Source organism: Chionomys nivalis, chromosome X (genome assembly GCF_950005125.1).
Source record: "Chionomys nivalis chromosome X, mChiNiv1.1, whole genome shotgun sequence".
Classification (NCBI taxonomy): Eukaryota; Metazoa; Chordata; class Mammalia; order Rodentia; family Cricetidae; genus Chionomys; species Chionomys nivalis.
Window position 1 is genome coordinate 114,035,688 of NC_080112.1, and position 24,650 is coordinate 114,060,337.

Here is a 24,650-nt window from a genome sequence, read left to right on the forward strand (position 1 = left end):
CAACAAATTGCTCGGTACTTTCTCTTTTTATGCCCCAAAGCAGTCAAGTATGTGCAAATCAAAGTATTAAAAATATGACAGCTTCAGTATTTTCATTTTCAATAAAACCCTCATTATAGACATATGTACAGTCTTTTATTCACAATCCAATCCAAATATTCATTCACTAATATTATTGTACAGTCTCTCAAGATGCTCTCATAGTTGAAGATTCATCACAATAGATTAAGCAGCCTGTAGAAACTACCAAGTGTCTTAGGTCCTGTCAACCCCAATTACTGCTGCTCAAAGAGGGAAATTTAGTATCTGTCTCTCATAGGATAATGTACTCTCTGAGCCTTCCTAATTTGTTCATATATAAAGTAGCTTGAATTTCAATTAAAAAAAACTCTCTTGACTTTGCTTTTCCCAGAAGACAAATGGCCATGACTAGAACTGGAGCTATCTTTTTACCTTTGTCCATCCTTTCCCTAGTTCTTGAAGTGGATGAGAAAAAGACAAGACAAAACAAGGAAAACAAACAAATAAACAAACAAAAAAAACCCAAGGTTTGTTTTGCTGGCGACACCTACCGCGCACAGTACCTGGCTGCCACACTGAGGCAATCTTTGAAAGTTACCCAACCATTCATTGCTTTTTGCCTTAACCATGCATCACTCCTTAGCAGTTGGAACATTCAGGATTATGTCTTTCTGAGGTCTTAGCTACAAAGATGAGTATAGGAATTCTCTTTGCCTTAGATTCAGGCCTCATCCCAGCTGTCCATTCGAACTTACATTCTGCCTGCATCCAGAACTTTTTTCTTTCAATTGTTTCCAGGTTTTGGACTCATCTGTCCTTTAATTTGGGGCTTTTACCTTCTGTCTACATTGATCCCTGATATTCTGGTGCCATAAGATATAGTATTGAAGCCAACTGGAGATGGGTGTATGCCTTTAATTCCAACACCTGGGAGGCAGAGATAGATGAGATTGAGGCTAGCCTTGCCTACAGAGTGAGTTCCAGGACAGCCCAAGCTACACAGAGAAACTGTGCCTTAAAAATAAAAACAAACAAACAAACAAACAAAATAACAGCAACAAAAGATAATTGTATTTATTTGTGAGCACCATTCTATGAGAAGTAAATTGAGAACTGGATTGCATCTACACAGATACAATTGAAGTAGAGAGGACCTTAGTAGCATGACCTTTGAAGAACTGCTACAGTAAAAATGAAGGGAAACACAACTAGTGTTTTTAAATGTTAAGACAGTGGAAAGCAGTATGCCAGCCAGAGAAAAGCACATATTCTGTAGAGTGTAGCAGACCTAGGGTGATATGTGGTTTTATTACTTTGTGTTATATAACTGTAAGAACCATTATTTGAAGGGTTTTTTCTTTGCCTTAGTTACCTCTGTTGTAGAGATGTATAGAGGTTACTATAATGAAATGTGATAATCTATAAACTCATGACCTAGTATTTACTTAAGAAATGGCAACCGCTCTTATTTTAAAAATATGATATACCCCAGCATAAGTGCATGTCTACCTGAGCTACAAAGTGAATTCAAAGTCAGTCTGGGCAACTTAGTGTGACATTTTTGAAATAAAATATTTTGGAGATCTAGGCAAAGACCTTAGTGGCAGAAGCTTTCTTAGCATGCATTCTCTCATACATGTTTGCAGAGTGAGAAAATGTATATAGAGACAATAACATAGGAGAATTCCTGATTAGTTTTCACTCCGTGTGTGTGTGTGTGTGTGAAGGGAAAGAGAAAAATCAGAAGAGGAAGAAGAAGACGACAACGACGAAGAAGGAGAAGGAGAAGGAGAAGGAGAAGGAGAAGGAGAAGGAGAAGGAGAAGGAGAAGGAGAAGGAGAAGGAGAAGGAGAAGGAGAAGGAGAAGAAGAAGAAGAAGAAGAAGAAGAAGAAGAAGAAGAAGAAGAAGAAGAAGAAGAAGAAGAAGAAGAAGAAGAAATGGAACCGAGAGACATGAAAGAGAAAGAAGACAGAGTAAAAGGAAAGATTGTGTGCCTTATTTTGAAAAATAGCATTATGAAGTTAAGCCATTTGAATAGTCTGAATGACAGCATCCAGAAAGGTGTTAGAAAAGGAAGTCCTGGTCATCTCAGGAGAATTCAAATTCGACCAGTCTGAAAGCATTCAGAATCCTCTGAGGAAAGTCCTCTTTCTCATTATCTTAGGAAATCTCTTTACTACTTATGACCTCAAGGACTTTCCAATACTTTCTGAGCATCTTAGCTGTCTGAGAAACTTATTATTTGCTCAAGGCCCATGCTGTAATGAATGCAAATGTCACCAGTAGGGATGGAAACAGTTGGTTTTAATTTTTTTCCTGAAGGCATGAAGCAAATCAGTTTCCACAGTAGAACTGTCAATTCCTCAGCAGCAGAGACTAACTTGGCTTCTTTTAAATCCCGTGAGTGAGCTAGAGTGATCTAATGCTACCGAAAACTCAATAATTGAATGTTGACCAACAGAATGATTGGTATAGCTTCCCCAGTTCCTGCCACAGCCTTTCAAATAAGATAGCAATGTCTCTTTAAAAGGTTGTTGTCTTTCAGAGAGTTTCTTGGGAACTGAGTAGGGAGAGTCAGATTCAGAATGGGAGACAGCAGGAGTTTATTGAACGCCAGTTGTCTCAAAAGGCACCCAGACTCTCATCTCATTATCTAAGCTCACAGTCTCAGCTGGGCCAGATTCTTTCATCCCCATGGGTTCTGCCCATTGAAGCTAAGAAGAGGCATCGTGTACTCTTGCTTTCACTTCTCAGGTGTGTCACTATCGTGGAGGAGGTTGCTATTATTTAGAATGTTTGCACCCAAAAGCATGTGTAATAACTGGAAAAAGTGGCCATATTCTTGGAATGGTTTTATAATCTTCTGTATAGGGATCCAAGTTGGATTCCTGGTACCTGAGAGCTAAGGATTAATGCTGACTTGTAGAAGTAGAGAACAGAATAGTGGTTACCAGATATAGAGGGAAAACAGTTGAACAGAGGTTGGTTAATGGGTACACAGTTACAATTAGAAAGAAGGAATGGGTTTGGGTGTTCTGTTGCCCAGAGACATGAGTAGAGTTAACAACATTCTGTGTGTTTCAAAAATAACCAAAAGGACTTTTGTGAGTGTGTTCGCTATAAAGAAATAACAAATGGTTGAGGTGACCCATATGCTAATTACCCCAATTTTGATCACTATACAATGTATACATGTATCAAAATATCACATTGTCTCTCATAAATATGTATAACTAGTGTGTGTGCCAATTAAAAGTGATAATAATAAAGAGAGAAACATTTTTTGGATTAAGGTTCTGTTTCTACAGAAGTTCCTTCCTGAATAGAAATTTCTTTTCTCCTGAATACACTAAGTCATTAGGAACCATATCAATTGGCATGAATAAATTGGCGAGCTGAGGTGTTGTCATTAGCAGAGAAAGACTATTAATCAGGGGGAACAGAATGCAGGACACAAAGGTGTGGAAGAAGGATAGGCAGAGATGTAGTTTTGCTCCTAGCAGGGAGGGCAGGCATAGAGATGTACGGTGAGGAACATTAGGTAAACAAGAAACAGGGAAGTTAATAAAAGGAAAGATTTCAGAGAGGGTAGGTGACATACTTAGTCAGTCTCATAATTTCCCTAAGAACTGACCTTTTATGTAGATAGAACCAAATGCATATTTTTAACTTGTTGTTAATGAATCAAGGTGACATTTTTATTAAGTGAAGCAGTGACTTGCAAATCCTGAATCAGATCTTCCTCTGCAGACAGAAATCAGAGCAGAGCCAGGGTATCCCTCAAATTCATTCAGTGTTTGATAACACCAGAGAAAAATGGTCATGTTTGTGCAACATATCTTTTTAAATTACCTCTAAAGTTTAACCCATTCTTTGGCTTCTTTTTCACTCCTGGACCGAACTAGAGCAGTTCCAACACTGTATATTTAGCTTATTTAAACATAAAGAGGGATCTCTCTTTCTCCCTCTTTGTCTTCCACATCTAGCGTAATTTAAACTATTATAAAATTATATTTGATGCTATAATATCTCCCCATTATTTTAGTCTGATGTAATAGATTATCATTGAAGAAAAAAGAGCCGGGCGGTGGTGGCGCACGCCTTTAATCCCAGCACTTGGGAGGCAGAGGCAGGCGGATCTCTGTGAGTTCGAGACCAGCCTGGTCTACAGAGCTAGTTCCAGGACAGGCTCCAAAGCCACAGAGAAACCCTGTCTCGAAAAACCAAAAAAAAAAAAAAAAAAAAAAAAAAAAAGAAAAAAGAAATAGAACAGATATGTTACTGAGTTATTTCCAGAACTGGTTATTATCACATTGGAGATAAGAGGTTGGGGTAGTTTATATCAGACCAAATGAAGTAACAGTGCAAAAGCCATTATGTTAAATGCTAAGTGAATGGTGTGGACAGAGGGGATTCTCTGGGTGTTCAGAGGTAGGCAAGATTTCTCCTCCTCCAAACTGGTTCAGTAAATAACATCACCATTTTTACTCCTTTATACCTTTCTCTACCTCCAGCTTTGCTCAAGTTGTCACCATTCTGACCTGCATGACTACAATGGCTGTTTTTCCACTGATTTTCCTTAGTTCATCACCCACTCTATTTGCTATAAAAGCTTACATTAATTTGTTTGACCCCTCTGCTTAGAATCTTGCAATACCTTTCCCCTGAAGAATCCACTCACTTTACCGTGCTTCTTGGTCATACTCCGTGACTAAAATATGGCTCTCCTTTATCTCTGCAGTCTTTGTCCAACCATCCTCCTTTCTTCTCTCTAATTTTGAGCCACATTGGTCTTCTAATAATTTCTACAGGTTCTATGCACTGACTGTTTCCACATTAGGCTGTGTCCTTCACTTTGTTAGTTACCAGATTATGATGCCATTCCTCATTAAGGCTATCAATGAATACCTTTTACAAATTAGATCCAAGCATTATAATCTTTGCTTCTTTCATAGAACACTATCTAAATGTACAACAATTATTCATTATTTACTTGATTTTTTTGTCTCTCTTAGAAGATAAGTTTTATGACTGTAGGAACCATATGTGTCTTATTTACTATTGGAAGCTTAATAACTATTAAATGAATAAGGAGGGAGGTAGAGTTTGTTATGGGGTTAGAAAAATTGAAACAATTTTCTGAGATATAGGAGAGTGTTTCAGGAAGTAGTAGAATAAGTGAAGTTGATAAAGCAGAGGCATGGATGTGGCACATTTTGACAGTAGTGACAAATAGGAATCACCTACAGGAGATGAATCTTAGTAGGGTGCATAGGGAGAGCTTGACAGTTAATGGGCTCAGGCATAAGCATACTGAATCTTGAAGAATAGACTGTATTTTCTCTCATGTGGGTAAATAGAAAGTTACTAAAATTTTGGGATAGTTCTTGGTACAGCATTTTGAAAACACTTTCCAAAGTGGACATTAATGTTCATGTTTATGTAATGTATTTCTCGAAAACATAATAAGTTAGTCCCACCTGGTAAATAGCTAAAGAGGAAATAAACATGGAAATAAACATTCAATCGGAAATGTTTCTTTTGGATGTCAGATCATAGAATTGCTCCAACTATTTAATGAGATGGTTTAAGGATTAAAGGAGGGATAAGAAGCAGACTTAGATGGTGTCAGCTTTCTTTTTCACAGTAGAGGTCTAAGGAGCAGAGATTGTTTATAGGTGATGGCGAGAGAATGCATGCATTGGGTCTTCTTTGAGATGAATGTAGTTATAGCATTAAGAGAACTGATCTTTAATGGAAAAAAGAAGCTTTGGGAGAGAAACTGATGATTTTCAGCCTTTAGTTCTGAAAACTACAATGCTCCAAATTGCATTACATGCAATATATGGAAATTAACTAATTCAGTCTCAGTGTTTTGATGGAAGTAAATGCATTAAAATAGAGTACATCGTGAATTAGACATTTTTAAACAATGTTTAAAACAACGTTGTTACCCTAGTGAATCAAGATTCTGCTCGAACACACAGAGCTTTGTATTCTCTCCTTTGTCTCTATTCTTTTTAAAAACATATAATAATTTTTGGGTTTGAATCTATAATAGAGTTACATTGTTTTCCTCCTTTCTTTCCCTGCAGTCCCTCATGCACCCTTACCCATTGCTATCTCTCAAATTCATGGTCTACTTTTTAAACTGCTTGTCACACATATAAAAATATTTCCAAATACATAAATATAACCTGCTCAGTCCATGTAATGTTATTTATAGGTATATGATCTCAGGACTGACTACTTGGTAGGTCTTTGTTTAGAGTTGAGGCCTCATGATCTTCCTGTTTTCCCTTCCTCAAGAAATCCTGCTGTAGAGGTTCATTTACTCTAAGGAGTTGTCTCTGAAAACTCTGCTTTTCTTTTCTTTTTTTTTTAAAAATATTTATTTATTTATTATGTATACAATATTCTTTCTGCGTGTATGCCTGAAGTCCAGAAGAGGGCACCAGACCTCATTACAGATGGTTGTGAGCCACCATGTGGTTGCTGGGAATTGAACTCAGGACCTTTGGAAGAGCAGACAATGCTCTTAACCGCTGAGCCATCTCTCTAGCCCCAAAACTCTGCTTTTCTTGAATGCTACCTTTTTTTACAATATTTAAAGCAATCAGAATCTAGTATAGCATGAATTGCCACATAAATGATCTTTTTTGCTCACACCTATTGGAACTATATTTTATATAATTCTGTATTAGAGGTAGAATACACCATTAAAGATAGATAGTAGTTTGCAAAATCATTAGATTGACTCACTGATAATATCTAAGTTACAATTATTTCCAAGATACAAAGTTTATTGTGTCTGGTATATTGTCAAAAGAGATCACAGAACCATAGAATTTTATAGATTAAAAAAGGGACACACCTTAGGTGAGGAGATCAAGTTCAAGAGAGTACCAGAGACTTGGTCAAGATCAGAAAGCTAGCTAGTATCAGATTTCTCAGATCCTGATTAGTGAGTTTCAACCCCTCTTTGCTGGTATGTGTCCGAGACAAAGGCAGGCTTGCCTGTTTTATGATATGATCTGGTGCTGCAGCTAAATCAGAGGAATGTGAAGAATGCTCTTGCTTCTCAGGAGCAAGCTAGCATTTCAAATTATGTTGATGAGAAAGAGCTTTTCTTTAGCTACCCCAGGGACCAGGAAGAAAGACCTTTCATTTGTTTCTCCCGCCTCTGAATCTGAAGTGGTAGACTCAGAGAGAACCATCGATATTTAGTCTACAGGCAAATAACTGATATCAGAACACTGATGGAACATCATAATAATAAGGGCCCTCAGTTTCATTTTGGAAAACAACAGAAACAACTGAATTTGGGGGGCACATTTAGTTGTATTATTATGTGTATGTTTCAACATATTAATTAGTATATCTTGAAAGGACAATCATCATAACCTCGTAAGATTCATTTTCTAACACCTTCCAGATTGGGCTTCCATATCCTTTGTGGCACAGTAGATCACACATATGCACACATAGTAGTACATGGAAGTTTTTATTTTCTAGATCAAAAACTTTATTTGATAGTATTCTACACTTCATTTATTTTCCATCAAATAAAGTTTTTCTTGATGAGTTCTCTTACAAAAATTATTTCCACGGTGTATCCCAAATCACATTTTATTGAGGAATTTTGTATATGACTTGGATAATTAGGTTCTAAGATTACAATTGATTTCTCATGTTTCATTTATTTTGAATACTGAAAATAAACTTAAAGGAAAATTAAACTGTATCTACTGGAAGAAAGGGAGGCACTGTGATGACACTTAAAAATCACTGTCACATGAATACCCATAGAGTAAACTAGATGCATCTTCTTACCTCGTTCTGTGTCATAGAGGTATACAAACTTCTCCCACTTGTAGTAGCCCAGCAGACTCAGAATGGCCCCCTTCAAGGCTGGGCGCATCTGAATGACAAACTGCACATCTGCATCAGTGGGGAAGCTCGGTGTGACAAACGATGTGTGCAGGGCCCCACAGAAGGAGGTCAGGGTGTTCATTGACATCTGGTCATAGAATCCAAAGATAGCATACACCCCTCTGGAGAACTGGGAGCAGACTGTGAGGAGAAAGAGAGAAATGCATTTCAATAGGTCAGCTGTCCCCCATGGCAGCTTGTAAAGTTAGAAAGCCAATGCACAATTAATCTCTAAATTACCCGTGTCAAAAAGCAAGCAGGCAAACAAACAAACAAACAACAAACCCAAAATAAGATGCCAAGACTCTAGAGAAATATATAAAACCCTCTGAAAGTTTAGTTGCCCTGCTGGAAAATAAGAAAGAGAAATGTTTATTGGCAAGAATTACATATTATCTGTGTCTACAGTGGCCAAGAAACTCAGAAAGAAAAGAGGCAGCAGTTGTCTTATTTCTTCCAAGTCTCCCTGCTCACCTCCATGACACTTCAGGCTCTTATCTTCCCACCCTTAGTGTGGTGATACAACTATCAAGGCACACTTGTCTTTCTCGCCTTCAGTTCTTTTCTAAGTCAATACAGTGGATACAGTTTGAATCAGACTAACTGCTAATGTGTCTGCCTGGAAATGTGTTATTCTTGCTGTTAAATAGAGCTACAACCACGGTTGTATTACGACAAAGACCCTTCACGTAGAGTACTAATTTAGAGGATTTCGGATTGTGGACAGGCTGTGGGAATGAATGACCTCTCAGTGGCTATTGAACCACAGGAGACAGTTGGCTGGTTGGTCTGCCCAGGCATAATTGGCCAAGTTCTACTTTGATCGTATTCCATTTATCTGATGAACTCATTAGCCTAAATAGAAAAATTTCTTTGCCCCCTCATTGTTGTCAGTTTTCCTTCATTTCAAAGTGGGCCATGCCACTGCCTCTTCTCTCTTCTAGCCCAAAGGAGCTTAAAAAATTGAACCAATTTCAATATTAGCTTCAGTAGAACATAATTAGCAAAGCAAATCAGCTACAACAACACTGTGTGGTGCATTCCCAAACGAAGTGGAAATGATCTTTCGATTATCTGCACCACTGCTCCCTTCCATTCATGCGAAGCAGACATAACAGGCATAATGCAATGTGATTTAAGAGGTCCTGCCTGGTCTCCCTTATCTGCTATGAAACCATAGATTTCTGTGTTAGGCTCATTTCTTTCGTTTTATGGCATTAGAAAAGACTGTGGCTTGGGAGAAGGATTAAGTAGAATCATTAAAGCCATTATTATGGTGAAACAAATTAATATGTCCAATTAGTTGTTGAGATGAGTGGGAAAGCAGAAGGATGAGTGGTTATGGGAATGAGTGGGTCAGAGAAGAGAATGATCATGTCTGAGATCCTCCCTGAGAGGAGAAATAGTAAAGGCATTCAGCAACATAATGAAAGAAAACATTGAAAGTAGAAGGTAGGCAAGTAGAGAAGAATCCAAATAATTTCTTCATAACATTATGAGAAATCGAGTTCTTGATATCTGTGGTATCTTGCTCTCCACACATGCTGTTTAAATCTATGTTGGTTAGGGTCACTCACTGAGTAAACCAACTTGTCATTAGCTTGAGGTAGAGACATCTCAAAGATTATCATTTACTCCCTCATCTCTAGCACCATCTCCAGTATAGTAGACCATCTCCTTTGATTGTAGAAATTCTAAATGACCTCAAGACATATGGACAGGAAAGTTCTTTATATTAATTAAAGTATGGCAGCTAGTACATTGATCGTGGGTACTAGAAGATGAGAGCCAAAGGGAGTACTTAGAACCAAAAAGATCTTTGGTTTTCATGCAGGGAAATACTAAGGTTATCATGAAAGGAAATGCTAAGGAAAATTCCATTCTAAGTTTAATCATGTAAATGGAGGGTTTGTGATATCAGGTCAAATAATGACCAATAATAATGCTTATAGGCATATTAATGATAAAAAAGCACACAGCAGTAACAGTAATAGTTATTTAAAATAGGAAAAATCAGTGAGTGATAAATAATACTTATCTAGGGATTGTGTTTACTAGTACAACTCTAATCTCACTTAATTTCTCCATGGACCTTATAAAGTATTGATTCCTTTATTATTCAGTTGCTAGTTTAGAGATCAAAAATGTTTCAGTTACTAAGTAAATAAATGAGCACCCTGAAACTTAAAATCCTTGAAGTTCAAATCCAATATTATCTTTAAATAAATATTCACATGTATGAGATAGAGTTTTCATATTTAGCAAATAAAGATAGATTTCCAATTAAATTTTCATTTAATATACATAATAAATTAATTTTAGTACAAGCATGCTTCAAATTCATACAGTAAAGCTTGATTGTTATTTATCTGAAATTTAAATTCAACTAATTGGACATCTTTATTTTACTTATAATTTAAGAAAGAAGATGTCCCTATGAATGGCTATGGAGCTAAAAGGTTTGAACAAGCAATCATCCTTCAAACAAAATGATTCAGAGGAAAACTGATAGTTGTCAGCTCCATACCAACTAGAAAATATGAAAAGGAAGACCCCAGGGGCTCTACATAAAACAGGCTTTGAAGAAATGCAACATTTTTTAGCATAGAAAACCCTATTCTGACTAGTTTATTTTTGACAAAAAAAAATGAAAGGAAATGATAGTGACGAGATTCTGGATAATAGAAAAATAAGTATTGTTTTCCTCTTATATCTATTATTTTGAGACTAAGTAGTCATTTATGAAGCTTTCATACTTCATTGAATTTGCTTATTTATTTAGAGTATAATAAATATCCAGAAACTCATCACTCAATCCAAGAAGTGTAACATAGATAATGACTTTTTAGCTGTATGTGTCTCTTCTCTTTGGCTTGTTCTGACAAACTTTTCCCAAGTCCTAAAGACAGACACGTGATGGTGGATATCAGCAAGTGTTAAAAGAACCTCAGTAAATGTTCTACTGTCTTCATGTAATGCAAAGGCCTAGCAAAGACTGACACTTGTAGAGGGTTTCCTTTGTTCCATCCACTGCAATAAATGTAGATAACACAAATACAAGGCTCAGAGAACATGAGGTCAGTGGGGAGAGCTGGCACAAGAGGACAGTTGTAGTAGCTTCTGAAAGAAGCTGGAATACAGCAGAGCACCTTGGTGGGGCCTCTCATAAGAGATTCCTGTAATCTTCTGTGGCTACAAAGGTACAACTGAAATGGAACACTGAACTTACTCACAGAATAATCTCTATTTTACACACACACACACACACAGAGTATATGTGTATACATACCAATATTAATATTACTGTACTTAATTATGTGTAATATATAACATCAATATTGTAAAGAAGAGGTTGTAAATTTTAAAGGGAGTTAGGGGAAGTAGAGGAGTTAGAAGGGGAGAGAGAGGTAGATATGATGAAAATACTGTACTTATATATAAAATTCTCAGAAGTTTAATTGAACAGAAAGTATGTTTTTAGATTCCTAGAGTGAACTGGAAGTAATCTAATGAGCTCTTTCCTTATTTATAGCTTTTTCAAGCATAGTTATTGGTGTTGGAAACCTTTGAAATAAAAATTTTTAGATAGAGTCTTGCTATGTATCCCTGACTGTCCTACTATTTGCTATGTAGAACAGGTTAGCGTCAAACTCACACAGAACTGTCTACCTCTGTCTCCCAAGAGCTAGTATTAAAGACATATGCCACCATCCCTGCTTGAAATGAAATTTTATGTGTGAAAGTCTAATACCTATATAGAAAGATAATATATAAAAGAGACAAAATTGAGTTCATGTGTCTGAAGAGATTTCCACTGGTCTTACATTCCTTACCATAAAGAAACTGTGATATAAAAAAAATGTCTTCTTTAAGGTTGCACAATGAATTATGAATAAGGCTCTTAGAAATGCTTTACCAGCATGTCCCCAGCATCCCTATTCCGGAGTTATCTAGGGCAGTGTGGATTAGGATTTGCCTATCATGAAAGTAACTTACCTTCAATTCTTTACTGTCAGTCAAAGGGATATAGATGTATCCCAGCTACCTTTCTCAGTCCCACCCAGCCCTCAGAACCAAGAAGAGCCAGTGGCAGGTTGGTGACACTTTTGGTACTTGAGATTTTTTGTGGGATGTCTGTTTGCTGAATCCTTAGTGAACCATACCCATTTCTTCTACATCTTAGAAGACTGTCCATGGTAAAATACCGATGGAAGAGAAATTTGTCTTGGTATTGTTATTATAAAGGCATTAGGAAGAAGATATCTTTTAAGACAGGCAGATATTGGTTCCAATAAGCAGCATGACTTAATGTTGATTAGTTAGTATCTGTGAGCCTTGGATAGGAGCTCTGTGATATATGTAGGTTTCAAATTAGACTCTTGAGATGATTAGTATTGGTTGCCACCTTGACAAGATCTGGAAATCACCCAGGAGTAAAACTGGTGGGCATGCACATAATAGAGTTGCTAGGTTGTTTAACTGAGATGGAAAGAGCCACCCTAAACATGAGTGGCACCATTCCATGGGTTGGTTTCCTGGACTGAATAAAAAGGATAAACCAAAACGATCCCAAGCATTCATCTCTCTCTGTTTCCTGACTATGGGTACAATGGGACCAGCCATCTGATGCTCCAGGATCCCATGAATTCCCTATCATGTTTGACTTACCCTTGAACTGGGAGTCAAAATAAACTCGTCCTTAAGTTGTTTTTGTCAGAAGTTTTTTTTTTTTTTCACAGCAATGGGAGAAGTAACTAATATAAGCCTAGATGTTCAAATAGTGTATCTATTAGTTGTTCTGTGACTTTGACCTTGTTTCTTTTTTATAGAATTGAAACAGTAATAGTATCTGTGTTAGCACCATTGTGAAAATGAAACTGAGTAAATTGATGAGAGGCATCTAATGTGGGTATATAGAGATACTCCATTAGTACTAGCTCTTAATTTTCTCAAAGTGTTAATTGGGTTTCAACTATGAGCTAGATGGGAACTCATAGAGGAATGAATAACTATCATCTTCTCATACATCTTAATTATTATTGACAGGAAAATCCAACAAATGATATAAATAAGTAAACCATGAAAGGATGTTAACTTCATATACTCAGCTATTATTCCCTTGGCATACTTTGCTCTCTATTAACTCTATCATTGTCTTCCCCGCAGAAGTCATTGCCCCCAATCTCACACTGCATGTCTAGGTAGCACAGGCTGGCTTCTCTCTTGCCTGTTCAATCCATTTCTTCATTGCTCTTTCCCATCTCGATCCTGGGTAATAATTGGTTACAAAAGAAATCCTGCTAATTTGGCTAAAGAATGTGCTATTGTCCTCTGCCTCTTGTTCTCCCTATATAATGCCAGTGTGCAAGTAAAATGCTTTTCTAGCCTGTGGCCTCTGAACTTTCTTGATATGAAAAAGATTAGTTGTCTTTTTCTTAGGAATGCCTATCTCCATCTTCCCCCACTTACAAAACCGAAGTGTTTCCCATTGAAGATGTTATTTTTGACTATCTCCTGCTTTCCTAGGGACTGTATTGTAATGTTCCAGCTGTGTTCCCTTCAGTGGAGAGTGACAAGCAACGCTAGATCCAGCTGTCATGCTTGTATTTATAGTTCCCCAAATCTGTAAGACTGGGACAGGTACCATTAATGTACAGCATAGTATCTAATTACACCACACATATTCCAAAAGGTGTAATTAAAAATGTCAAACAACTCAATTATTCTAAATATCCAAATAACAATATTGTGGATGGTTTATAGAACATTTTTTCATACCCCTTTGAATCAAGTGGAAAAAAGGAAACTGAAGTCTCTTACTGACTTAACATGTGAAGCAAACACGAAGCAGAACAATAGAGCTATGAAGGAACTGATCCAGATGGATCTTAAGAAGCTTCTTTATATAATACTAGAGTATATTGAATTCTAGCAGATCAGTGAAGCACAACACTGGGAGACACTTGAAGAGATCATATAAACCAATGATTTTTGAAGCTGTTCCATTAGTTCACTGTGGATTTCTGGTCTGGTGAAATGAGTATGTGTGTGTGGTGTGTTTCTGTGGTGTGTGTGTATGTATGTGTGTGTGTTATGTTGGGGATAAGGTCAATGTTATACACAGGGAGACATACTCAGACAAACTCACTTGAAAAGTTTTATTCATTAGTTCAATGACAACTCACACATAGGACAGGTCCTCACAAAACAGGAATTAAGACACACATACTTTAGTTATTTGTATTGTTTTATTTTGTTTTTGTTTTCTTGAGACAAGGTTTCTCTGTGTAACCATCCCGGCTGTCCTCTTGTTTCAAACGTTCAATAAAGATTTTTTCAAAGACATTATCACTGGCCCTCTTATACCAAACATAACGTTCTTTCAACAAATATTTACAAAAGATAAACCCTACTATGTGCCAGGCAGCCGAATTTCAACTCATTTTACTTCCATGTGACTGAATTTTAAGTAGATACTTATGAGTTCCACATCTAGATTTCTAACTCCTCACTAAACAACTCAAGGGCATCATAGACTGAGCATACTCTTTTCTTATTGACATCTTTATCCCATGAATCTCCTCTCTTGTCCATGTTTCTCCTAACCTGTCACTCTTTATCTAATGTAAAGTCTGAAAGGTCATATTTGCCCCCATTTTCTCCCCCACTCCTTTGTTCTACTGTTTTATAATGCTTCATATACTTAGATTCTAACCCAGTGGTTCTTAATGCTGGGTGAGACGTTTTAATATAGTTCCTCATGTTGTGACCCTCAACCATAAAATTTATTTTCTTGCTACTTCATAACTGTAATTTTGCTTCTGTTGTGAAATGTAATGTCAATATTTGTCTTTTCTGATGGTCACAGGCAATCCTTGTGGAAGGGTCATTTGGTGTAGGAGGTCCTTCTGTTTATGTGTTGCTTTCATTGGTTAATGAATAAAGAAACTATTTTAGGCCTCATGGGGCAGAACTTAGGTAGGCAGAGTAGACAGAACTGAATGCTGGGAAGAAGAGCAGAGTGGCAGATGCTATGGATCTCCTGCCTGAGATGGGTGCTGGTTAGAATCTTGCTGGTAAGCCACCGTCACGTGGCAATACACAGATTAATAAAGATGGGTTAAATCAAGACTTAAGAATTAGCCAATAAAAAACTAGAGCTAATGGGTCAAGTAATAATTTAATGAATACAGTTTCTGTGTGGTTATTTCAGGTGTAAGCTAGCTGGGCGTCTGGATGGAACAAGGTCTCCCTCCCCATGCAACAGTCATGACACAAAGGTTGAGAACCACTGTTCTTAAAGCATGAAGAGTATTTATCCTTGATTCATTTTTAGTGCATGTTCTCAGACTTTTTATAATATGGACAATAGTCTCTTAACTGGGCTTATGCTTGCAGTATTTTTCCTTTTTCACATTCCTCTTCTCCTTTATGTTCTGAATGATTGGTCAAAATATAGGCATCTTAATTTCTATTTACTTTTTTTTTTTTGGTTTTTTTGAGACAGGGTTTTGGAGCCTGTCCTGGAACTAGCTCTTGTAGACCAGGCTGGTCTTGAACTCACAGAGATCCGCCTGCCTCTGCCTCCCGAGTGCTGGGATTAATGAGTTAATAATGGACCAGTGAAAATAACTTTGCAAATGAGTCAACTCAAGGCTTCTCAACTTTGACACTATTGGCATTTTGTTTTGGATATCATTATGAGAGTTGTCTTGTACACTATAGGGTATTTAGTAACATCTTTGGCCTCTATTCATGAGTACTTCTTCACTGCAGTAATAATAAGTCAAATATGCCTCAAAACTTGTTTACTGTTTTCAGGAGACTTCTATCTGTCCCACACTTTGAGAAACATAAATTCAGCTGATGACTTCATTTCTGAATAGAAAAAACTCTAACCCAAATGATAATATATAGTTGTCTACAAAATCCCTAAAGAGTCCTTTTAATGGTGGAAGCTTAGGAAAAGTAGATATTTTTAAAGACTTCAAAACTTACCAAAGAAGTACTTACATTCCTGGCCTTGAGTTTTGATTGTCTATATTTAATCTGGGGATGGACGAGAAGGGCAACTAGATAGAAAAAAGATGTGGTCGAGCTTGTGCGGAAAGGAAGTTAGCTTATGGCATCCCTGGGTTTATACAGATCACTTCCCACTAGCTACGATGACCTTTGGTCTTGTAGTTTCATAACTGTAATGGGTGTTCATAGTTTTGAGTCAGAACAAGGTGTCAGCCCCACTCTCCAGCTGATGATTCCATGGTCTAATTACTGTTTTAGGGTTAATTTCCTTGAACATTCTGTTCTGCTCTAAGGAGTGCACTTCCTTTTGACAGTCTAACTAGTTATTTTTGCAATTATGTGGCTTACATCTAAATGTCAAGAAAGAAAACACTTATTATCAACATTTTATCTTTCTTGAATATAATGGCTTATAAACACAACATTAACACACAAACGCATGTATTTTGGAAAATTCATTTTTCATCTTTAACTATAAATGGTCTTTCTAAAACAACACTGTTAGAATGTCCAGGAAGGTACTGAAATGGGTCAACACCTTTAAAATTTTTAAAGCTTGGTAGTAGGATATGTGTCTAAAATTTGTGAAGGTGAAGGCGTAAGTCACAAACAATCCCACGCTAGTTTGGAATTATGATTAATATAATGGTTATTTATTTAAAGGGGAAAAAACTTACAGATCACCGTCCCAGACAACAGCCCTCTGCACAATCAGGGAGTCTAGTTGCCAGAAGCGGAGCAGGAAGTAAGAGAGAGCCAGGAGGGAAGTGGCAGCTTTTTTAAAGGGAGAGAGACCATGCCCCAATGGACTGGTATCTCAGCGGCTATTGGCTGGAGGAGCAGAAGGACCTCCCGCAACACCTCCCCCTTTTGTTTAAGTAAGAGAGTTCTAAACCTACTACGAAATTATATACAATAAGTACAAATATCCTATTCTAACTAGCTTAAGTCTTATATAATAAATAGCTTGGGCAAGTCATGAGTGGAAAGTAACTACATTCATATAGTCTTCAACCCCATTGAAGATCTGAGAAGGGAAATAATGTTACCTGAGTAATTAGGAAGTGCAATCAAATAACTTCCAAAACATGCAACAAATCACAGAGACAACTAGCTACCTGGGCAATCACCCAAGGTCACGTTTGCAGCGTTGAAGCAACCAACTTTGGCTAAGGCCTAACATAACTGACATACCATTTTCAAAGGCAAGCAACTTGTCAAAACTATCTTACCCTGCTTTGGCGCCATTCTTGTTTGTTTATTCATTAATTAATTGATTTATTTATCTAATAAAGTTTGAATTTCTACTACATGACTAGCATTGCTCTCATGACAACCCCAGATACCTTGGTTGCCTCTCGCTGAGCCTGTTATTTCACTAAACTTCTAGGCCTGTCATTTTTAACATCTGTCCTGCCTACTTCATAGGGGTATGCAAAGAATAAATGAAAGTAGCTGAAATTCCTTTAGAAAAATGATCAAAACTGCTCTCTGAGTGTCAGTGAGTAAGCAGTATTGGTACTGAGTTCCCAGGAATCATCATGGTCTTTATAAATAACTCAGTAGGATTTCATTCTTCTCAGCTTTGGTCTCTGCCATTACCATGTATCACTGTCAATCATCGAACATAGTCACGGGCCCATCTTGACTTGCAACTCACTTAACATGGGAAACTATCAAGACTCTTAATTGAAAAACTAATTGAGTCACTGATCCGTTCATAGTAAATAAAATAATTTCTTTAGCTAGGTGGAAAACAGATGCTCTTATGGTGCCTTAAATTCAGCCTTAGAATTTGTCATGGACGGGTAAGATCTTCAAGCTTGGTAACATGCCATAAATGATTTGAAAAACGTTTCTTTCATTTTGCAGCTCATGCTGTGGGGGAGAGAGAAGGCCTCCAAATAAAAGCAATTCTTAAAAGATTTTACTTGGTTTACTGTAGTTTATGTCTGTAGGTCATTTTTATAGACTTGAAAAATTCACAATTTAAAGATCATATAAAGTAACAAAATAGTCTAATTATCAGTTACAAATTCATATTCTCTTTTAATTTTCTCACACATTCTTTTTCTTTAGACAGAGTCTTTCTATAGTTTGGTTATCCACTTGGGTTTTGAACTTTTGTACTCATGCAATGCTTCTGCCTCAGCCTCTTACATTGTTGTGATAATGGGCATGTTTCATTATGCCCGGCCTTTCTCATATTTTTCGTATATCTGTTAGGCTTGGCTAACCCCTCTAATATTGTCTCTGTAACTAGATTGACATACCATGTCCTCTTAAATAAGGCTGATGATTATTGCCTTGCCCTGTCAGAAAACAATGCATTCTATTTTTACATGATTCTATTAGAAATGTCCTTATTTTATGGAACACAAATCTGCCTTCCTGTAGCTTTCACCATCTGTTGATCCTTTCTAGAGGCAGGGGTTGAAGCTCAAATATTTAATTCATACTTTAATAGCATACCATCAGACATATGCAGATATGACTCCTTTTCTTCAGACTAACTACCCTTAGTACCAGCTATTCTTCAGATGTGTAAAATGGATCCAGATGCAGGCCCATCCTCACTCTACCCATCCTCCTCTGAATATGTTCCATTTTGTCAAATCCTACGCACATCCTACTTGGAGTGTGTGGCCAGGATTGAGTACAACTGCTGGTGGGTTGATCTCATCAAAAAACAAATAAATATAAAACCTAACTGATCTGTCACCCCCATGTTGGTATACCCATGACATATTTGTCAGTGCTGCCTACAATAGTAATGATATTTTTTGAAAATCCCACTATATGGATTTATAGAATAGCTTCTTACTTTGTGGTCTTGAATGTATAAGTCATATGAATTATTAAGAATTTCTGGGGCTGGAGAAATAACTCTGTGGTTATGAGTACTTATTGCTTTTGCAGAGAACCCAAGTTCAGTTCTTAGCACCCATTCTGGGCAGTTCACAACTGACTGTAACTCCAGCTTTAAGGAAGCCAATGACTTCTTACAGCTTCCATAGTCTTCTACACCTACAGACATATAAAGATTTTCTGTCATGGCAGGTACCTCACAAACATGGATATATGCTGTCAACATTTTTTTTTGCACTTAAAAGACTTCTATGTCTTTAAAATATCTTCATAGTTTTGACCCATTTTCTTGGGAGTAATTTAAAACCTGATTTGATTAATAAGTTTATTCACAGTTGTTCTCAGTTATACGTCATTTGCAAACTGACCAGCTGGCTTTAAATAGTGATATCTATGTTATTGACAAAATGCTAAAGATGGTACAGTTAAGGACTGTATTGCTCAGAGAGCTAATTCCTTCTTCACCCCTACACTTTCCAGGATGAGGAGGATTAGGTAATAAATACTCTGACTAGAGTTCCTTAGTCCTGCAAATATGTCCTTCAAATACTTGGAGTTTAGGCAGTATAAATGATTGACCCTGACCTTAGTTGTTTTTCAACCTGTTCCTAAGCACAAAGATGGAATTATTTTCTCACCATTTCTGACCATGTATCTTCACTATTTATCATTAAGTTTTATGGAGAGGATGTGAAAAAAGAGGATTCTGAGAGGAAAGGGGATATTGAGACAGAGAAGTGTCTTTTGGTGAAAAATAAGGGAACTCCCTTCTTCCTAGAATTTCGAACACTGTGTTATTACTTAAGATCAAAAGCTGTCTCAGTAGTCTTTACTGTTTTGAATCAAATCACCTGCTCATTTTTGCAGGTACAATAACTGCTACCTGACCAGCTCTTAAATTCCATGGTCCCCAACATTTCGGGTTTCCAGAAATCTCTTTTTTTGAAAAAAAAAAAAAAAAAGTTAAGTAACCTTGTGAAGATTTTCAAATGCAGTCCTGATGGAACACTACTCTTGAAAAGTCATCAAGTTTCTCATAAAACCCAGGCTTGGTGTTCATAAAAAAATTCACCTTATTACGCCAATAGAAATCTATCCTGTAGTGATATTTCATTTGTATTTTAATAAATAAAGCTTGCCTGAAGATCAGAGAGTAAAACAGCCCCACTAGTCAGCCTTACAGACCAGGCAATGGTGACACACACTTTAATCCCAGTAGTCACACTAGTTTGCCTTAAAAACCGGGCAGTAGTAGTGCATGACTTTAATCCCAGCCCTAGGGACGAATATAAAATGGGAGAAGACAGCTCTCAGACAGTCTCATTCTGAGATTCCTGGAGGCAGGATAGGCATTTCCAATGGAAGTAAAGGTAAGAGCCAGTGTCTGGCTGTTTTGCTTTTCTGACTTTCAGGTTGAACCCCAATTTCTCCTTCTGGGTTTCAATTAATCGTGCTGCACTGTTCAGTTTCTATTCCTTTAAATATAGCCTAACAGCCCAAAACAAACAAACAAGCAACCAAAACCAAAAAATATTTCAATCTAGAAAAAAAAAGTGAGTTTAGATTAAAGGCATTTTTGCTAACTTAAATTCAATTGATTAAATTATCAAATTTTTATTTGCTAAAAATTTCATAAATATATCTAATATATTTTAGTAATTTCTACCCCCTCACCACACTCTCACAACTTCCTTTTCTTATGTAACCCTTTTTCTTCCTAAGAAGGTCCCCTCCAACTATCCTGTTTAGTTTTTGTACATGGCCCACTGAATGTAATTAGGACTGGCTTGCCTAAATGTGAACAGGAGGCTATTTACTGGAGTATGGACTACTTTTTATTATCTTGGCCACTGGGGTCTGTGCAGAATTGTGTACCTCAAAATCACTTGAGGGCTTTCACTGAGGACCCTGCTGTTATCTGTTTGAAAGGTATTTTTAAAGGTGGAAATTTTAATTAAAAAAGAATAAAAAAAAAAGAAAGGTATTTTTATTGAGAGCAGTTGTTTAGGTTTGATCTGAGAACCAAGACCGGTAAAACTGGCTTTTGTATATCCTTAATAGCACTTTGGCTAATGAGACAAAGATATTCCTTGTAAGGCAGGCATTTTGGCTCTGGGAGGTAATTTAGAAAAAGCTCTAGATTTGTAAAATGCTACTAATGAAAGATGGGCTGTTACTCAAAATGTGTTTCTTATGTCTAGTGATTAGACATGTTTTATCCAATCTGGTAGCTACTAACCATACGTAACAAATTACATTTAAATTAATATAACTTAGCTAAGTGTGAGAGGGGCACATGACTACAATCCCTGAGCATGGGAGGCTTGGGTGAGAGAGTCAATGATAGCTCAAGGTCCGCCTGGAATACTTTGTGGTTTCAAGCTAGCCTGGGCTACCAAGTGAAACCCTGTCTCAAAAATTTAGTGTTGGAAAGATGGCTCAGCAGGTAAAGATACATGCTACAGAAGCCTGAAGATCTGAAGTTATTTTCTGGAAGTAATGTGAAAGTAAAAAGAGAGAACTGGCTTCTATCACCTGCAACCTCAGTGGAAATCTAATACACAAGCTTTAAATTCACAGAGATAGCCAAGGGAGAGAGGACCAAGAGAAAATACAGAGGGCGTCGCTAGCCAGCCAAAAGGCAAGCTTTCTGCAGAGAGGACTAAGAAAGGATCCTGAAGCAAAGGCTGCGACTATACAGAGAAGACCAAGAGAGGAGCTCTGAAGCACAGGTTGAGACTGCACAGAGTGGACCAAGAAAACAGACCAAAAGAGGTGGCCAAAAAAGACCCAAGTAGCTCCCTAAGACACAGACAGCGACAGTACAGAGCCAACCAAGAACAGTTCCCAAAGACACAGACAGCAACTGCAAGGATTAGACCAAGAGGCAAAGACATTACCAGGACCAATTGGAGGAAGAGATGGGTAGACACCAATACAAGAATCCATTCAATAACCTAAAAAGCAACATGGTAACACAAGAACCCAGGGTCAAATAACAGGAAGGCTTGAACATCCTAACCCAGAAGAAGCAGGAGAAGATGACTTTAAACATAACTTTATGAGGATGATGGAGACCTTTAAAGAGGAAATGAAAAATTCTCTTAAAAAGTGGAGGAAAAGACAAGCAAAAATTATAAGAAATCAATAAATCTTTCAAATAAACCCAAGAAACCCAAGAAAAGAAGCAATCAAATAGGTGAAACAAACAGTGCAAGACCTGAAGACTGAAATAGAAGCAATAAAGAAAACACAAACTGAGTGAATTCTGGATATGGAAAATCTGGGTAAATGAATGGGAACTACAGAGGCAGGCATAACCAACAGAATATAAGAGATGAAAGAGAGAATCTCAGGTGTTGAAGATACTATAGAGGAAATAGATTCGTCAGTCAAAGAAAACATTAAATCTAACAAATTCTTTTTTGTTTTATTTTTTATTAAAAATTTTTATATAATTTTTTATAAAAATTCCACCTCCTCCCCCCCTTCCATTTCCTTCTTCCAACCCCCCTCCCTCTCCAGTCCAAAGAGCAGTCAGGGTTCCCTGCCCTGTGGGAAGTCCAAGGTCCTCCCCCCTGATCTAACAAATTCTTAACACAAAACATCCAGGAAATCTGGGACACCATGAAAAGACCAAATCTTAGAATAATAGGGATAGAAGAGGGAGAAAAACTCCAGCTCAAAGGCATAGAAAATATATTCAACAAAATCATAGAAGAAAACACCCCCAACCTAAAAGAAGGAAATCCCTATGAAGGTACAAGAAGCTTACAGAACACCAAATAGACTAGAACCAAAAAAAGGCCCCTTGCCATATAATAATCAAAAGGCAAAATATACAGAATAAGCAAAGAATATTAAGAGCTGCAAAAGAAAATGGTCAAGTAACATATAAATGCAGACCTATCAGAATTACACCCAACTTCTCAATGGAAACCATAAAAGCCAGAAGGTCCTGGACAGATGTGCTACAAACACTGAGAGACCATGGATGCAAGCCCAGACTACTATACCTAGCAAAACATTCAATCACCATCAATGGAGGAAACAAGATATTCCAGGACAAAACCAGATTTAAACAATACCTACCCACAAATCCAACCCTACAGAAAGTACTAGAAAGAAAACTCTTAACCCAGGGAATCTAACAGAACCCACAAAAACACAAGCAACAGATAACCACACAGTAGCAAACCCTAAAGAAGGGAAACACACAAACACTACCACTGAAAAGTAACAGGAATTAACAATCACTGGTGATTAATATCTTTTAATATAAACGGACTCAACATCAAACTAAATGAAGAGAAGCTCCCAGCGATCCCACTGAAATCAGGAACAAGACAAGGTTGTCCACTTTCTCCATATCTATTCAATGTAGTTTTTGAGGTCCTAGATAGAGCAATAAGACACCAAAAGGAGATCAAGGGAATACAAATTGAAAAAGAAGTCAAACTCTATTTGCTGATGATATGATAGTTTACATAAGCAACCCAAAAAATCTACCAAGGAACTTCTACAACTCATAAACACTTTCAGTAATGTGGCAGGATACACGATTAACTAAAAAAAAAAATCAGTAACCCTTCTGTACACATAATAAAAGGGCTGGGAAAGAAATCAGAGAAACAACACCCTTCACAATAGCCACAAATAGCATAAAATATCTCAGAGTAACTCTAACCAAAGAAGTGGAAGACACGACTTCAAATCTTTGAAGAAAGAAATTTAAAAGACACCAGAAAGTGGAAAGATCTTCCATGCAGAAATAAAATAGTAAAAATGGCAATCTTACCAAAAGCAATCTACAGATTCAATGCAATGTCCATCAAAATCACAACAAAATTCTTCACAGACCTCTAAAGAACAGTACTCAACTTCATATGGAAAAGTAAGAAAACAAAAACAAAACAAACAACAACAACAACAAAAAAGCCCAGGATAGCCAAAACAATCCTGTACAATAGAAGAACTTCTGGAGGTATCACAATCCCTGATTTCAAACTCTACTACAGAGCTACAGTACTGAAAAAAAAAAACTGGTATTGGAATAAGAACAGACAGGAGGACCAATGGAACTGAATCAAAGACCCGGATATTAATCCACACACCTTCGAAAACCTGATTTTTGACAAAGAAGCAAAAAGTATTAAATGGAAAAAAGCAAGCATATTTAACAAATGGTGCTGGCATAACTGGATATCAACATGTAGAAGAATGCAAAGAGATCCGTATTTATCCCCATGCACAAAACTCAAGTTCAAATGGATTAAAGACCTGAATACAAATCTGACCACACTTGAACCTGATAGAAGAGAAAGTGGGAAGTAGTCTTCAATGCGTGGGCACATGAGTCCACTTCCTAAAGTATAATACCACTAGCACAAACACTGAGAGGAACAATAAATAAACGGGAACTCCTGAAATTGAGATGCTTCTGTAAAGCAAAGGCACAGTCAAGACAAAAAGGAAGCCTGTGGAATGGGAAAAGATCTTCACCAACCCACATCAGACAGAGGACTGATCTACAAAATATGCAAAGAGTTCAAGAAATTAGACAACAAAATTTCAAATACCCCCTTAAAAATGGGCTACAGAACTAAACAGAGAATTCTCAACAGAAGAATCTCAAATGGCAGAAAGAAACTTAAGTAAGTGTTTAATATCTTTATTCATTAGGGAAATCCAAATCAAAACTACTCTGAGATACCATCTTACACCAGTCAGAATGGCTAAGATGAAAAACACCAATGATAGCTTATGCTGGGGAAGATGTGGAGTAAGGGGAACATTCCTCTATTGC

At 37.1% G+C, this 24,650-nt stretch overlaps 1 protein-coding gene across 3 annotated transcripts in view; it reads right to left on the reverse strand.

The window, feature by feature from the left end:
* Positions 1 to 24,650, reverse strand: part of Gria3 (glutamate ionotropic receptor AMPA type subunit 3) — a 287,651-nt gene that overhangs the window by 196,481 nt on the left and 66,520 nt on the right. For all 3 annotated transcript variants that reach the window (XM_057760501.1, XM_057760500.1, XM_057760499.1), the window contains exon 3: positions 7,856 to 8,095. In XM_057760501.1, the coding sequence (XP_057616484.1) occupies positions 7,856 to 8,095 (240 nt within the window). The remainder of the gene's footprint in view (positions 1 to 7,855; positions 8,096 to 24,650) is intronic.